Raw genomic sequence first — 18,097 nt, 5'->3', positions numbered from 1 at the left:
GAGGGAAGGGAGGGGCCGTAGTGTGTGACTCAAGAATGTACGTCACAAGTTGGAGGGTGGAGGGCGGAAAGTATTTATATTATCAAATTAAAATGTGTTAGTCACATGCTTCGTAAACAACAGGTGTGGACTAACAGTGACATGTTTACTTACAGGCCTTTTCCCAACGATGCAGAGAAAAATATAATAGAGTCTATAATAGAGAAGTAAAACACGTAATAATAAATACACAACGAGTAACGAGCATTTGGCTATATGCAGGCAGTACCTAGTCAATGTGAAGGGGTACGAGGTAATTGAGCTAGATATGTACACATAACTAGGAATAAGAGGGGTGGTTGGGGGGAGTTAGGTGTAGGGATGTAGTGCTATTCAAAGAGGTGGGCAAATGCTGAATGTTTGGCGGGCGAATAATGTCAACACTCCGCTAACTACACCAATTTAGCATAACAGGCACGCAAACAATGTTTTTGTGTTTTTAAGCTTCACTGCATTCCTGTCGAGGTGGCAGAGGCATGAAGGCACCCTGCAGTGATGTGTTAATTAGCTGAGAGCTAGAGTGGGGTCTGAAATGATTGACACCCTTGATAAAGAGGCGCAAAAATGACTGTACAAAATACATCATTCAAATACCGAGCTATATCGTATGCTAAACAAAATGGATATTATTTTATACTAATGCAATTGATCAGAGAAAGAGCCTTTCATTAACAGGGGTTCAAATGATTGATACCCCAGTTTTCAATACCTTTTAATATCTCACATTGCAAGGTACCTGCACTGAGCCCTTATCTGTTGTATGAGTTGGAAAACACTTTGAGAGGGTTCTTAGACCACTCCTCCATATCTAGTCCTTCCAGATGGTTGATATCCTTCGTCTGCGCTTATGGACTGCCGTCTTCATTTAAAACCACACGTTTCAAGTCTAGACACTTGATTTTGTGGCCAGTTAACCATTTCATTGTGGATCTTGATGTGTGCTTGGGGTTATTGTCTTGCTGGAAGATCCACTTGCGGCCAAGTGTCAGCCTCCTGGCAGAGGCAACCGGGTTTTTTGGCTAAAATGTCCTGGTTCTGGGTATAGTGAATGATGCCGTTGACCTTAGCAAGATCCCAGGACCAGTGGAAGCAAAATAGCCCCATAACATCAAAGATCCACCACCATATTTTACAGTAGGGATGATGCATATGCATTGTTATTTCAAAGGCCAAACCCACCAATGACCATAGCACCGGTTCCAATCCAACTGCCAATTTCGTTTAGCAAACTCCAGGTGGTGCTGTGGTTAGATGACATGAAAATAAAGGTCTTTGGTCATGCACACCAGCGGTGGGTTTGGCCTTTGAAAGAACAATGCATATGCAGAAAATACCTAATAATTTGGTCAACATAAATAATATTTATATTTTGGCTTTGAACGAAACGCATTTAGATCCTTCTGTAAATGATGGGCAAATGAACATTAATGGATATAGTCTACTGAGAAGGGACAGGAATAGGAATGGTGGGGGTGGAGCACTGTACATTCAGAATTGCATAGCTTTTAAGAGGGGGGAGGACCTTAATGTAAGTCAAATAGAGGCACGATGGGCTCAAAGGACATCTGCCTCACCAGGCACCCATATTGGTGGGATGTGTGTATAGACCTCCTAGCTCCTAAGGTGTCCTATTTGGATGACTTATGTACTGGGTTTGACCAGGCCACAGATAGCAACAGAGATGTATTTATCTTGAGTGATTTTAATATAAATTGGAAGGATCACAATAATTTGAATAGAACAAAATTGATGAGATATATGCCGTGAACTGTGGTTTGAAACAAATGGTTACGGATACTACTAGATCATCAATTAAGTTGGGTCATCGTTCAGACACATGCATTGATCTGATTTTCTGTAATATACCGTTGCAATGCTTAAACGCCAGATCAATGCCAGTGGGCTTGGACAAACCATAATATTGTGACCATAACCATGAACACCAAGGTTCCAAAGAAACCCCTAAGGATTGTGGTCAAGAGAAATGTTAAAACATTTAATCATGAGCTATTTCTAAATGATTTGGCTGCTGTACCCTGGGAGCTGATTTATCTAGGGGATGATTTAAATAACGCTACAGAAATGTTTTATTGATTTGCTCACTGAGGTAATGGATCATCATGCCCCTATAATAAAGAGTACAGTTGGTGCTCGTCCATCTCCATGGATTGATGATGAACTGGGTGAGCCTTTTTCTCAAAGTAATATGGCAAAAGTCTTCGCAGCCAAGTCAAAATTAGAAATTGATGAACAGAATTATAGAACATTACGTAATTATGCAGTTAAATTGAATCGAAAGAAAAAAAGTTATTTTACAACAATGCGTTTATTGATTGTAAAAATGATTGTAAAAAGGTATGGAACACAGTTAAGGGCTTACTTGGTACATCTATCTCATCATGCCCATCTAGTGTGGAGGTTGACGGGAGAATGATAACAAAACCAGTTGATATTGCCAATCGTTTTGCATTTTATTTACAAAGAAAATTAATTTAATGAGCAACAATGTAAATATACATTCTTCCAAACAAGCTATTGTCCAATGTATTGATGATCATATTATGAGCAACAAGACCTGCTCTTTTACTCTGCAAACGGTGTCAGTGGAGGAGGTGTTAAACCTATTGAAGTCATTACCTGATGGTAAATCTACAGGTTATGGGTCTTATGGACAATTTTTTTGCTTCGCTGTGCTGCTCTCCAGATTGCAGTTCCACTGAGATACATATTTAATTGGTCACTGGAAAAGGGGATGTTTGCAAGCATGCGAAACTGTGTCCTATTCCCAAAGACAGCAAGAACCCATTACTCCTGCCAATAGTCGACCAATTAGTCTACGCCCTACACTCAGTAAGATATTGGACGGTATTTTGAGTAGACAAATATGGGAGTACATGGAAAATAATTATCTGATTACAGCCAATCAGCATGCTTATCGCAAAAACCATTCCACTACCACTGCATTGGTTGACATGACTGACCAGTGCTATGGATAATGGCGGGTTTGTGGGTGTACTATTTTTAGAATTCAGTGCAGGATTTGATTTAGTGGATCATGAAATAATTTTGACAAGATTAATGCATTATGGTTTTAAGGAGGTAGCATTGAATTGGGTATAGTCATATCTAACTGACAGGAAACAGTCCATCTACAGTGGGGCAAAAAAGTATTTAGTCAGCCGCCAATTGTGCAAGTTCTCCCACTTAAAAAGATGAGAGGCCTGTCATTTTCATCATAGGTACACTTCAACTATGACAGACAAAATGAGGAAAAAAATCCAGAGAATCACATTGTAGGAGTTTTAATGAATTTATTTGCAAATTATGGTGATTATTATAAACTGGGTGGTTCGAAACCTGAATGCTGGTTGGCTGACAGCCGTGGTATATCAGACCGTATACAACGGGTATGACAAAAATGTATTTTTACTGATCTAATTAGTTTGATAAACAGTTTATAATAGCAATAAGGCACCTCAGGGGTTTGTGGTTTATGGCCAATATACCACAGCTAAGGGCTGTATCTAGGCACTCCGCGTTGCGTCGTGCATAAGGACAGCCCTTAACCGTGGTATGTTGGCCATTTGGGGCGGCGGGTAGCAAGATCGAATCCCCGAGCTGACAAGTTAAAAATATGTCGTTCTACCCCTGAACAAAGCAGTTAACCCACTGTCCCTAGGCCGTCATTGAAAGAAGAATTTGTTCTTAACTGACTTGCCTAGTTAAATAAAGGTCTAAATAAATTGAAAGAAAATGTACTTTAACAAGGTTGAAATAAAAATGTCTTTGTGCACGTTATTAATGAATGTATTAGTTTATGCTTATGGATGGCATTTATTTATTCTGTCTAAAAGGAAGGCAACGAATGCAGCACATTTCTATTCATTTTATACATTATTCTACCCATATGAACTCATTTTTTGGGGGGCATAAGTGAACCAATATATGAATGTTCAGACAGGTTTAAACAAGTTTCACCATAGAAGACATATAAAAGCCTTTGCGAGTTTTACCACGGAAGAGATATGAGAGCCTTCACGAGTTTCACCACAGAAGAGAGATGAGAGCCTTCACGAATTTCACCACAGAAGAGATAGAGCGTTCTCGAGTTTCACCAAGGAGCCACTAGCGCACACGCCTTGTTCCCTCGCCAATCGCACACACTTAGGCGCGCAAAAGAGTTGCCAACAAGGTTTTCGCTTCTGCTGCAGCCTTCACTGTAAAATATAGCACATTGTTTGTGTGTGGCGGAGCCAGAGTGTGACGAAGAGGAGGAGGATTAGGAGGGTAATAACAGACAGGCAGCCGAGCGAGGAGGCGAGACTGATTTAGGGTCAGGAGGTCAAGCTGTCTGCTTTAGTTGGAAGAGGGAGGAAGACCGGGAGAGAAGGAGGGAAGAAGACAAGGTAGGAATCGAAAAGCAAGGATGGGGGGTGGGCAAACAAAATGAGGGAGAGCAGCAGTGTGTTCATGTGGGCAGTTTATTTTCCAAATGGCAAACAAGTGAGTTGTAGGATAGTGTGTAGCCTACTAAAGGAGATGATTGGAGATCAATCCTAAGTATCTCCTTTAAAAGCTACATACAGTGCCTTCAGAAAGTGTTCGTACCCCTTGACTTTTTCAATCAATCAATCAAATGTATTAATAAAGGCCATTTTACATCAGCAAATGTCACACAGTGTTTATACAGAAACCCAGGCTAAAACACCTAAGAGAAAGCAATGAAGATGGAGAAGCATGGTGGCTAGGAAGAAACCTAGAGAGGAATCAGGCTCTGAGGTGTGGCTTTTTTTATTCATCGTAAATTAAACGATATATAGATTAGATAAGTATTCATCACCCTGAGTCAATAGATGTTAGAATCACCTTTGACTGCGATTACAGCGGTGAGTCTTTCTGGGTAAGTCTCTAAGAGCCTTGAACACCTGGATTGTACAATAATTCTCCATTATTCTTTAAAAAATGTGTCAAGCTCTGGCAAGTTTTTTGTTGATCATTGCCAGACGCCATTTTCCAGTTTTTCCATAGATTTTCAAGCTGATTTATGTTAAAACTGTAACTAGGCCACTCAGGAACATTCAATTTAATCTTGGTAAGCAACTTTAGTCCATTTGTTCTTGTGTTTTAGGTTCTTGTTCTGCTGAAAGGTGAATTGTTCTCCCAGTGTCGGTTGGAAAACAGACTGAACCAGCTCTATAAAGTTGTTTTTTTTTATAAAAAAAAAACTCCCTTCCCCTAACATGATGCAATGACCATCATTCTTGAAAATATGAAGAGTGGTACTCAGTGATGTTTTGAGTTGGATTGGCCCCAAGCATAACACTTTGTATTCTGGACAAACATGAATTTGCCACATTTTTTGCAGTATTACTTTAGTGCCTTATTGCAAACAGGAAGCATGTTTTTATTTGTTATTCTGTGCAGGCTTCCTTCTTTTCACTCAGTTAATTAGGTTAGTATTGTGGAGTAACTACAATGTTGTTGATCCATCCTCGATTATCTCCTATCGTAGCCATTAAACTCAAACTGTTTTAAAATCACCTTTGGCCACATGGTGAAATCCAAGAGCGGTTTATTTCCTCTCTGGGTACTGAGTTAGGAAGGACGCCTGTATCTTTGTTGTGACTGGGTGTACTGATATACCATCCAAAGTATAAAATTAATAACTGCACCATGCTCAAAAGGATATTCAATGTCTGTTTGTTTTTTACCCATCTACCAATGGGTGCCCTTCTTTGCCACCCATAGGTTGAGTCTGTGCTTTAAATTCACTGCTCGGCAGTGAAAAGATAATTGTGTATACACAGATGGGGCAGTCATTTAAAAATCCTATTAAACACTATTATTGCACATAAGTTGAGTCCATGCAAGTTATGTAACTTGATAACCACATTTTTACTCCTGAACTTATTTAGGCCATAACAAAAGGGTTGAATACTTATTGACTCAAGACATTTCAGCTTTTCACTTTGAATTTATTTGGAAACATTTCTAAAACCCAAATTCCCCTTTGACATTATGGGGTATTGTGTGTAGATGAAAGACATGAAATCTCAATGTAATTTAATCAATTTAATGTGGAAATAGTCAAGGGGTGTGAATACTTTCTGAAGGCACTGTACTTAGCAAGGACCTCTCCATTCTCTTAGACTCAGCTCTTAGTAGATGAGCGTCTGCCCGTCAATAGGGAGAGATTGTTGTGGCACTCACTCAATCAGCCTGAAGGTGTTCGGTACAACGGTAGCAATAGAGAGATGCGGTGTGAGTGCTAAATGTACTACAGTACATGATCGATCATATACACGTGTTATTAGGCCTATGCAGCGACAGTGCCAGCGACAGTCCCAGGGACAGTGCAATACCCATAACACCAAATAGGGCAAAAGGCAAACAGCAGGTTTACTTTCATTTCTATCCGTTCCCAAAGTGGTCTGGACACAACACCAGAGTTTCTAACCGTTTCTATGGCGATGTGTCAATGGAAAGTGTGTCAGTGTAGTAATGAGAAGTCATTGCAACTGTTAAGCGCTTTACGTATATAAAGCGGAGGGCTGCGTGGTCCATTCTTTTTCAATTAAGCTAGAGATGCTGGGCGATATTCTATCCAGGCGGGGGGGCTCTCGTGCACGTGAAAGCCGCTCAGCCGAGCTTCTCGCACGTGGATAATGTTCACTTTGATCGCCATCGCCCTCCACGTATCTTCATCGCTTTGTGTCCACAAAGCGATTCATGTTAGAGCAATTAGGAAGGTTAGACCCTTTTCATAAGTATGCACTAGTAGGCTAAAGCACGGCTGAGTAGACCCCTGATTACTTTCCTTTTACCCGGTGTAGACGGGGTGGTGGGGTCTCTGTCTCTCCATTTCCCACTCAGTGAAGCGGTCGTGCGTAGGAGAAGCTTATTTCAAAATGGATCTCAGGTGTGTGCATGTGTGTTATTGTCAAGGCACAAGGATGAGATGACAGCCACGGTAAGCCTGGAGAGATGACATGGCCCGATACAGTTTAATTTGAGGTCTTTTATAAAAGTCACTATCTTCAGCAGTGATTCCCTAAATGTGGTTGAACTCTAGTCATGTGTCTGTGTTGTGCCCCCCCCCCCCCCCCCCCCACTTTGTAATACGTGGCACATTAGCCTGTGGAGAAAAAAATATTGTTTTTTGAGTCAGGGGAGTGTGTGTGTGCACGCGGTCAAGGTCAGAATGAGAGACTAGTGTTAATATTCCCGTTGAGCACGTCCCACTGATCTGTCACTCAAAGTGATTGACAGGTAAAATAGCTGTACTAGAGATTGGCAATCAAACCTCGCCAAATAGAATCCACAGGGACGTTCAGCACACACACTCCTGATGAGCCCTCAGTGTCTGGAGATGGTCATTTCCTCACGAGCAGAATCAACAATGGCAGTAGAATTTGCTCGGCCATTCCATGGATGCTAAAATTTTAAAATGTTCGCCTCATTTCAGTTTGTGACATAACAAAGTAATGTATAGTGTCGGGAATCATTGTACAATCTGATTCGCTGTTAAATATCTTTTCAATAACCAAGCTGGTGTTCAAAACTGAAAGTAAAAAGACACACAAGTTAAACTTCTGGAGATGGGAAGTAAATCCAGGAGGGGGAGATTTAAAAATATATATATATATATATATATATATATATATTCAACCTACAGTAAGTCTGTTTGCAATTCAACTAGTTTCCAAGAGAGTGCTGCATTTCACATGTAACCCCTTTAAAGGGTAGGTAGCATAAACGTAAGATATAGATTTGCATTAGTATACCATCGATAGTCCCAATGCAATGTTACACCTCACTCTTTTGTCTTTCAAGTTATTACATAAAAGTGAACAGAATGCCGGATTCATGCCAGAAAATGTTTTTGCGAGGGTGTGACGTAATATGGAGGACCCGGCAAGCCAGACTATACACTATAATGTAAACTCCAACAGAAATAACTTCAAATTAAACCAAATCGGTTTCACTCATGACTACTGGTTTCAATCAAATGTTCTGCCAACTTTTAAGCAATTACTTTACGTATGTATTGTTACAAATCAGTTTGCAAGGTTTCTAGCCAACTGGCCTGCTAACATTAACCCTACCAGCCTGTTAATGTTACGTTAGCGACTGGCTGACTCATGCAGTGCTATCAACACCTATCTTACAGCTACATTAAAGTAAACCAAAGTTTGGAATTAAATAATGCCATCTAACCAGTTATCAAATAATGTTACTGGTAAATGCCGTTATCTTAGCCAGCAACCCAGTCAGCTAAAGTTAGTTATTTTAGCCTGCTAGCTAGCCTAGACTGCTAATTAGTCTAGCTATAGTGAGGTAAATCTAAAAGTAGGCAATAATCCAGAGGTGGCAGTGGGCACAGGAGTTGAGGGGAAAGAGTCAACAATAAGACTACGATCGGAGGAAGGCTCCAGGCAGAGGGAAATGATCACAGTCAGTCAGTTGAGGGGAAAGAGGTTGAAAAAAAAAAAAGCCTACTTCACGGAGATCATGCGGCCCTCACGTGTGGGGAATCTGATTGGTTGTTTACATCATACCTCATGAATGGTGGATTTTAGCTCACCACGGCCAACACTTGGTCTGCATGGCTAGTGGCTAACGTTAGCCAACTCAAGCTAGCTAACAGAGAATAGATTATCCATATGATGTTGAGGAAGGGCGCATTGTGGGTAGTTTTGAAGATATCCAGAAATAAGTAAGCTATGTTATTAAGTCTTTGACCACACTGTTTTGTTACTTTAGTGAGAAACTTCATGCTTCCTACACTTTAAGTTTCAGATAAGTGAAGAGGGAATCATTTTCTACTATCTCTGGTTGGTACTTCCTCCTTAGCTTTTAATATTATTCTACCTACCTACCTACCTACCTCTCTCTCCCTTAGCAACTCATAATAAAATGAATAGGCCTAAATATACTCTGAGCTCAAATAATCTATATGTAAGGATAGAACATGGTGATCTAAGTGCTCTCATTTATCCCAGAATTTTCTCCCTAAGAGAGCATTTACACAAGGAGGGTTAGACCTTCTTGTACCTGTGTAATAGTAGCCTAAACCATGGCTGTCATCTTGTCCTTCTACCCGGTGTAGGTGGGTAAGTGGGGTCTTTGTCCCTCTGTTCCCTATTCAATGAAGCTTGTGTGTTTGTGTGTGTGTGCGCATACTTGTGTGCGCGTGTGTTCCTGACTCTTATTCCCAGTGATCAGAGAGATTAGTAGGTTAGTGATAGAATAGATTTGTTTCTACTCTAAAGGGGTTGGCTGTGGGGGTCTGGAACCCATCACTGTAATCAATCAGCCCCCTGACACACACACACACACACACACACACACACACACTCAACCCCGTCTCCCGACCACTTCCAGTCTAATTTCAAGATGAGAGCCAGAGAAGTGGGCACCCGAGCACAGTGGACGTCTCTTGGCAGCCACATGCAAATGCGTTTCTCCGGCTCATATGCTAGGTTAACCCGCGCTAATGTCCCCATATGGGAATATGCTACACCCCAGTTAGGGGGCACAGAGCCATGCTGACATGAATCCTTCTGAGGACCAGCCTTTCATCTGTTTCCAGTTGCTCTCTTTTTCTCATTATTTATCTCCCCTACTCACGTAACTTATGTAATAGTAACTAATAACATTCCTGTTAGAGTAAGTCATCTTAGTTTAGCTGATTTAAAAGGACACCCACTACCTAGAGTAATCAAAAGTCGATTAGTACTACACTGATGACGCATAGCTGCCACATTGCCTTCTGCTCGTCTGGCTCACTGCTCTGAAGACTTTATTAGTGTTGGAGGGGGGGAATAGGGGAAAGAGGGATTGGTGGTGGCTATTAGACAACAAAAATTAATGTTTAGGTCCGATCAGTGGTGGAAAAAGTACTCTGTTGTCATACTTCAGTAAAAGTAAAGATACCGTAAAAGAAAATGACTCAAGTCACCCAGTAAAATACTACTTGGGTAAAGTCTAAAAGTATCTGGTTTTAATTGTACTAAAGTGCAGTGGTGGATTTTTTATTTTAATTTTAATTTAACCTGTATTTAACTAGGCAAGTCAGTTTTAAGAACAAATTCTTAACAATAACGGCCTAACGGGGAACAGGTGGGTTAACTGTCTTGTTCAGGGGCAGAATGACACATTTTTACCTTGTCAGCTAGGGTATTCGATCCAGCAACCTTTCGGTTACTGGCCCAACGCTCTAACCACTAGGCTACCTGCCACGTAAAAAGTACTCAAGTGTTATACTTGAGTAAAATTACAAAGAACAACTGGAGTATCTTATATTTAAAAAATCAGATGGGATGAATGTTTATTTTTTATTTACTGTCAGTCGGGCACACTCCAACATTCCGACATCATTTAAAAATACAGTATTTGTGTTTAGTGAGTCCCCCAGATAGGGCAGTAGGGATGAAAACGCGTTATATTGATAGGTGCGTGAATTGGACAATATTTCTGTCTGTATTAGAATAAAAAGTCTATATTTTCTTTAGGAATGTACAGTCGTGGCCAAAGGTCTTGAATGACACAAATATTAATTTTCACAAAGTTTACTGCCTCAGTTTGTATGATGGCAATGTTATGAAGAGTGATCAGATGAATTGCAATTAATTGCAAAGTCCCTCTTTGCCATGCAAATGTACTGAATCTCAAAAAAACATTTCCACTGCATTTCAGCCCTGCCACAAAAGGACCAGCTGACATCATGTCAGTGATTATCTTGTTAACACAGGTGTGAGTGTTGACGAGGACAAGGCTGGAGATCACTCTGTCATGCTGAAAATAAGAATTTGTTCTTAACTGACTTGCCTAGTTAAATAAAGGTAAAATAAATAAAATATGGGATTGAAATGAGGGAATATTGGCATGTAACTCATTTGTAAGTTAAGGTGAACTAACTCACTTTTGTACATCGCGCTGGTCCGTACAATTGACCCTATTTTAGCGCCCAAAAAACGTAGTACTTCCAGATCAATAACATTGTAAAGCACAATTTCTCCCCTTTCCAACAATATCAAAGACAAGACCCTTCATAATGCCCATCTCTGCATGATTCAAGAAGGCAATGAGCTCCGTCGGGTCTTTTTAAAAATGGAGGGTGGGGAAGCGGAACTAATGCGTGATAGTGAGAAGGAGAGATGTCGTGTGGGGAAGCTAAACCTATTGCGTGATAGTGAGAAGGAGAGATGTCGTGTGGGGAAGCTAAACCTATTGCGTGATAGTGAGAAGGAGAGATGTCGTGTGGGGAAGCTAAACCTATTGCGTGATAGTGAGAAGGAGAGATGTCGCGCGGGGAAACAGCTTTTTTCACTCGATCTGTCCAACTTATCTCCTCTAAAATGTAAATGAAACACTATAAAGAGTTTACATGTGTCATTATATACCTATTTGAAGGTTTGTGTCGAATTTGAATCAGATTTTTAGGGCAGTGCTAAAGTGATCTTCAGAAGTAAACAGTGGCTTTTGAGAGTATTGATAGCTTGCAGTGATGATGCAAAAAAAAATGACAAGGTATCCCCCCTTACCCTGTCCCTTTCTTGTTTTTTCAATGGTGAGAAGTGCTACACCTGGTGGAAAGAGGCTGTAAGACAGAATTAGTTGCTTTATGCATGCTGCACGTTACGCCATGACGGGTCACAATGTAACGTACAGCTTTCCTCAACTTTTCTCCAATACTGTAGAGCCATTACCATGTCAATCAACGCTTGAATAGAGACCTAGTTCACACCCCAGATTTTGATGTCAGCCTCGTTTGAATGTCGCGGTTGCGCACATATGTACTGAAGGGGGTGAGTTTACGTTAGTTAGACTTGCTTAACATTAATTTGAACCATTTTGATGTCAGCTTCTCATCAGACCTCTGTCTCACAAATTTTCATAGAGCCCAATTTTCTGAAAAAAGGTTACCATTGCGTAATCGTCTTCTAATTGTGCTTAATTGTATACGAATCTGAAAGATTGCTTAATTGGCAAGAACTGTATGTTGTAGCAATGTTGTCCAAATGTTGTGTCTTGTCTTTCTTACAGACAAGATTGAGAACGGAGGAGACGTGTACCAGAGGCGGAAAGGCCCCCACGTCGACGCTGGTTCCTCAGATTCCGAGGGACAGGAAGTGGGCAGCCGGCAACAGGAAGGGGCAGGGCAAACTGGAAGCAGATGGAGGCGCATCATCCTCCTGATCGTGGCGATCACCATCCACAACATCCCAGGTGAGAAGAAGAACCCACCACCTCCCAGTCTGTAATGCTCAGTCCCAAACCAACCCCTGCCACTAGCTCCCCTGCCACTAGCTCCTAGCCCCTATCATATTTCCCTAGGTTATTCATGTTCATCTGAATCGGATAGGTTAGGTTGTTAGGAATCAGAAATATGGTGACAGATTGCCTTTGTGACATTTTCACCATATTGCTGAAGCGACGCCTCAGAGGGAGCAGTGAGATGTATCTGCAGCAGTGATTTCAAAGAGGTCATGAGTGTGACTATTCTTAACTCTATTTCTTCAACTGCATTGTTAATTAAGGGCTTGTTAGTAAGCATTTCACGGTAAGGTCTACTACACCTGTTGTATTCAGCGCATGTGTTTAGATTTGACAGGCTTTGGAGGCAGGAGCATCCCCGTAATAGGGGCTGTGCATGTTTGTGTGCACGTGAGTTGCGGGGGACTGCCCATGCAGGCTCTATGAATAATTCCCGCTGTGGGAGAATGTACAAATGGAAAGATGGATTGATTTTCTTGTTGAAGTCATTGTTCAATACTTGAGGAGGAATATATATGTATTTTTTTTTCATTTTTTAAAAACATTTTAGTCATTTAGCAGATGCTCTTATCCAGAGCCAATAGTAGTGAGTGCAGACATTTTCGTATTTGTTTGTACTGGTCCCCCGTGGGAATCAAACCCCTGGCGTTACAAGTGCCATGCTCTACCAACTGAGCCACACAGGAGTGAGATATATCTTTATCTAAGGCTGAACTGGGTGCCAATCCTTGATTGGAGAACAGGAAAACTATACATTTAGGGATATTATCATATGAAATATGTTTTTTGGGGGCTTGAAATGATACGTGTGTCCTAGACACACACAAAAAGAGTTAAAGCCCAGGTACTGTGTATTTGGAATGGTAACACGTCAATATCATGTCCACATGTGTTAATGAAATATGGATGAGAAAAAAAAACTGTCCAAAGAGTGAGAAGTTTCATTGATTCCTGTGTTCACCGGCAGTCTAACCTGACTCGGCGTGAATGGATGTGCTTGCAGTTTAGTGGCGTGTAGGGTGAAGTTGCCCCTACACACGGATCTTGGGTCAGTTTTAAGATTTAACCGGTTGTGGTGAAGGTTAGGATTCGGGGAGAGGAAGCTGATCCTAGGTCTGTACGTAGGGGGAATTACACCCCAAAGAGGTCTTTTCCAGGAAGTGCGGATGAACGCTGATCCATATGAATATGCCTGGTGAAATACAGTCATCGGAATCAGCACACGTAGCGACAATACACTATTGACTACACAGACACATCATTATCCTGGTTTATCTTCATGTTTTCATGACAAGGACATGTTACAAGGCGTCAATTCAGTGTAGTTTTATAGGGGTGACGGGATATTAGAGCTGGTGAAATGCATTCATTTGAAGCAACACCCGTAGTGACAATAACAGTGCAGATACAGGCATATACATTTACATTTTAGTCCTTTAGCAGACGCACTTATCCAGAGAGACTTAGCATTAAGTGCCTTGCTCAAGGACACATTGGCAGATTGTTCACCTAGTCATGTCAGGGAAACAAAAACCTTTCGGGTTACTGGTCCAGCGCTCTTAACCGCTAGGCTACCTGCCTAGCATTCAGGCTACATCGTGTCCATTCAGTTTTGATTTTGTTGGAGTGAGAGTATAGGCCTTCAAGCTGTTAAATGTGTTTCCACAGCTCACATTGGTAAATAGAGGCCTAACTAGCTTGTCCTGTACATGCAAATATGAGGTCTCTGATGATCAGTGAGGCAATGCGATGGCTCAGAGAGAGAGGACTTGGGGACCAGTAGTTTGTTTGTACAAATGCTAATGCTATCACGCTAATCCAACGCAATGTGTAAAATTATGCATGTGAGCGCTCCCGTGCGTGTCAGCTGTGAGCTGTTGATTGATCACATTTTCCCAGTCTCCGATCCAACACCATTTACTAGACAGACAGACCAGACGGCTGACTGTTCATTGCGTTGGTATAGTGTTTCCCCATCCCACTGCTGGTCTGGACTGCTGGTCTGGACTGCTGGTCTGGACTGCTGGTGTGAACTGGACTGACATGAACAGAACCCTTCTGAGGCGTATTAGTTATGGAAGAATGGCTCGGTGACTGACTATGGGAAGGCTTCACCAGTCCCCTGTTAAACTTTCCCACATTGAGCCCACCAAGCTATGCTGCTAGCTGTCCCTCCCCTGAGAGGTTTGTGTGCACGTGTGTGCGCAGAGAGCTACCAAGCCTTTACTCTGGCAGAGTTGCCTATGTGATTGACAGCTGAAGACTAGCGGTGGTGAATACGGATCACGCTCGCTTGCATGCACACAACCCCCAACCCATACATACACATAGACACACTCCCCCCTCTCCTCCAACATAACACTCACAATGAGCATTCTAGCCTAACAAAATATTATGAGGAGCCAAATGAATAGGTTCTGTGTCAGTACATCCCATCAAAGGGAGTGAGAGAGCGAGCAGAGGGGAGGGGAGGTAAAGACCGATAGAGAGAGGATGAGCCCAGACTCCATATGAGCTCGTTCTGGTCCTGTAGATTCACTATCGCCCAGCCTGCGGCCTTTTCTTTGAAGTCTCGGCTGTACGGCTTAATCTGTAGTCATGTTTACGAGAGCTTTTTTGGATTTAGCTCAACCTCTGAAGTGTATAGTGTGGTGTTGGGCAGTATCCAGATGTTTATATCATCATTCCGTCTTTCTCTCACCCCGGGATTTATGGTATATCAGGCTTAGTACACAAGGGGGCGCCAAAAACTCTAAAGCCCATTGGGCGTCTATTACCATAATGCTAACAAAATTAGCATAATTAATAAATAATTAATAATGAATTCCATGGCGGCTGCTAGCTAAATTTGCTAACGAGCGCAAACAAAAGTAAATGAATTGCGAAGACAAGTAATAAAGCTCATAACTGTATTCATATATAGGTAGGCGCTCGGTAGGCGTTCGGACTTTAACAAGCAGATGTGAACAAGATACATTGTGCAAATGAACAAAGTTTAGATACATACAGTACTGGCTCTCCAGCAGTATGTCTACATGCTGTGTCTGTGTGGAGTCGCTAGGACAACGGGCCTGCCTGCTCAGAGAAGATGGGGAGGAGCAGACGGGCCAAGAATGGAGAGGATAAAAAAATGCAAGGAAATCAAGATGGCAGTGGCAGCTGTATAAATAAGTCATCCGAAGGGCTTTGACGTCTCAAACACGGCAGAAAGGTATTACTTCAGCTACTTAGTTAGATAGCAAGTTAAATAGGGGTCGTGTTAACTCGTAATTCTGCATTTCTTTCACTCAGGAAAAAAACTATATCTTGCTGCATTTTGTAAACGCAGATCTAAAATGCTTCTTATTGTAATTTCTGCTCGGCATCAGACTAAATTTGTGCTTCAGTTTTACTTCTCCACTCAGATAAGAATTCATGATTGGGCATTCAGCAGACAGCGCTCTGACTGATGTGTAGCTACTTTTTCCTGGTACTTTTCTCGGTGTAGCCAGCCTATTTTTCCCCAGTATAGTGCAAGATTAACTTGAAGCAAAACAGTAGGAAATGTAGCTGGCTAAATTCTTTCTATGATAGGCCTAAACATTAGAAATATGATGGCCATATGATGGTCTTTTTACAAAAAAAGACCTTGCTATTTCATTGTAAGCTCATTTACTTGTGTGGCTGCCAGGCAAATAGCGTTGTACTTTTGTCATCATCTGATGAAAATGAAGCAATTTCCTGCCGAATTCGTTGCACTAATGTATTTTCTGTGAAGGAAAACTATAGTTGCACGTCCCTGATCACTCTATTGAAGCAATAAAACCCTTGACTTTCAATATAAAACGCGACCCCTGTCAATAGACAGCTGGACTCACCCGCTCCCGCTTTCTCCCGTTGTGCCATTAACAAACAAACACACGTGACTGGCTCAACTGTTCTGGTGAACTACGGTAAGCTTCATAATGTGACTGGCTCAACTGTTCTGGTGAACTACGGTAAGCTTCATAATGTGACTGGCTCAACTGTTCTGGTGAACTACGGTAAGCTTCATAATGTGACTGGCTCAACTGTTCTGGTGAACTACGGTAAGCTTCATAATGTGACTGGCTCAACTGTTCTGGTGAACTACGTACGGTAAGCTTCATAATGTGACTGGCTCAACTGTTCTGGTGAACTACGGTGAGCTTCATAATGTGACAGGTGAAATGAACGCAATCTGCTTTATCTCATAAAGCATTGCACAAGTTGACTGCAAATATTCAAATGTATTGAAAAACCTCAAAGAAATTGTTTCAACGGCATTGAAAAACCATCATGTGGCTATTTACAAATACCCCGGTATACGGTATATACTGTATACCGCCCAATCCTAGTATCGTGTCCACTTCCCTTTTATCTCCAAGCCATGTCCTCATGTTTACTCTAACTTACACTGAAAGAGGCACATTTAGATACAGTTGTAGATCATTTGTCTTGACTCAGTAGTTCACTAAGTATTCTCTCCCATATTCCTCTACACTTCTGTTTTCCATGCTGACTGTGTGTGTGCCTGTGCTTGAGCGTACACATACACAGCCGTTTTGACAGGGCTTGAGCGAAAACCAGCAAACTTCAATTTCAACATCAACTAAATACAGTAAACTTTGAGCACAGAGAGAGAACACAGGAAGCCAAGAGCGAAGTTATTTACTGTACATGGAAGTGTTTTTGTTGTCTGTCTGTCCTGTCTGTCTGTCTGTCTGTCTGTCTGTCTGTCTGTCTGTCTGTCTGTGTGTCTGTGTCTGTGTCTGTGTCTGTGTCTGTGTCTGTGTCTGTGTCTGTGTCTGTCTGTCTGTCTCTGTCTGTCTGTGTCTCTGTCTGTCTCTGTCTGTCTGTCTGTCTCTGTCTGTCTGTCTCTGTCTGTCTCTGTCTGTCTCTGTCTGTGTCTGTCTGTCTGTCTGTCTGTCTGTCTGTCTGTCTGTCTGTCTGTCTAATCCCACCCCTCCCTAGAAAAGGAGTGATGAGAGCTGATAGGAAACCATTATAATTCATTTCCCGACTGGTTTATTTCTGTATCCCCTCATAGCTGATGCATTAGGGCACTTAAGCTATATACATGTTTTTGCGGCTACCTCAGCCATTTTAACATGCCTAGAATGGCATATTGCCTATTACGGGCAATTTTTCTCTACCGCTTTGAAGATGCACATGTCTGTTTGCCGGCTTCTCTTCAACTCTCTAGCTAATTAGAGATGTTCTAACCAAACCATTGAGTTTTCTTCGCTTCACACTTCTTTGCCAACTCCAGTCTTTTATTAACCTGACTACCCATCCACCGGGCCAAAACACCACGCCCACTAGTGTTTCTTTCTGGACATCTTGTAGAATGTGAACACATTCTGACCACTCTGATTGGTCCCAGAAACCGCTGGGTTGGGCCTGAGCCAGCCTACATGATGACGTTATCCAACTATGATAGTCTGATTGGTTGGAGACGATCCAATCGCTGATGAATTTGTTTTGTACAACGCCCCTCATCGATTTCGAGGATGGCAGTTTCAGACAATGTGTCTAGCGATCGATAGAGCAGCGGAATGAAAATCGGGATGAGTCGTCAGGCAAGCCTTTTCTAGCACACAAACTCAATTAGATGATTTTGTGCTATTTCTGTAGTCATTCTGACCTTGTCAACACTTATTATGTAGAGGCAAGAAGACGGCGCTATAACAGAATAATTACGGCCGTATGACAGCTTTATGGCAGTTTCTGACACTTTATGGTGACAGCGTGACATTTTTATGATAGCCTAGCGACAGCG

General features: G+C 41.8%; 1 protein-coding gene across 3 annotated transcripts in view; it reads left to right on the top strand.

Annotated features, from left to right (window-relative positions):
- slc39a11 (solute carrier family 39, member 11) overlaps window positions 1-18,097 on the top strand; it is a 144,030-nt gene that overhangs the window by 94,388 nt on the left and 31,545 nt on the right. For all 3 annotated transcript variants that reach the window (XM_021564907.3, XM_021564906.3, XM_036946293.2), the window contains exon 6: window positions 12,088-12,270. In XM_021564907.3, the coding sequence (XP_021420582.3) occupies window positions 12,088-12,270 (183 nt within the window). The remainder of the gene's footprint in view (window positions 1-12,087; window positions 12,271-18,097) is intronic.

Source organism: Oncorhynchus mykiss, chromosome 16 (assembly GCF_057628025.1).
Source record: "Oncorhynchus mykiss isolate SJ-2025 chromosome 16, ASM5762802v1, whole genome shotgun sequence".
NCBI classification, from domain to species: domain Eukaryota; kingdom Metazoa; phylum Chordata; class Actinopteri; order Salmoniformes; family Salmonidae; genus Oncorhynchus; species Oncorhynchus mykiss.
This window is presented reverse-complemented; position numbering and strand designations above follow the sequence as displayed.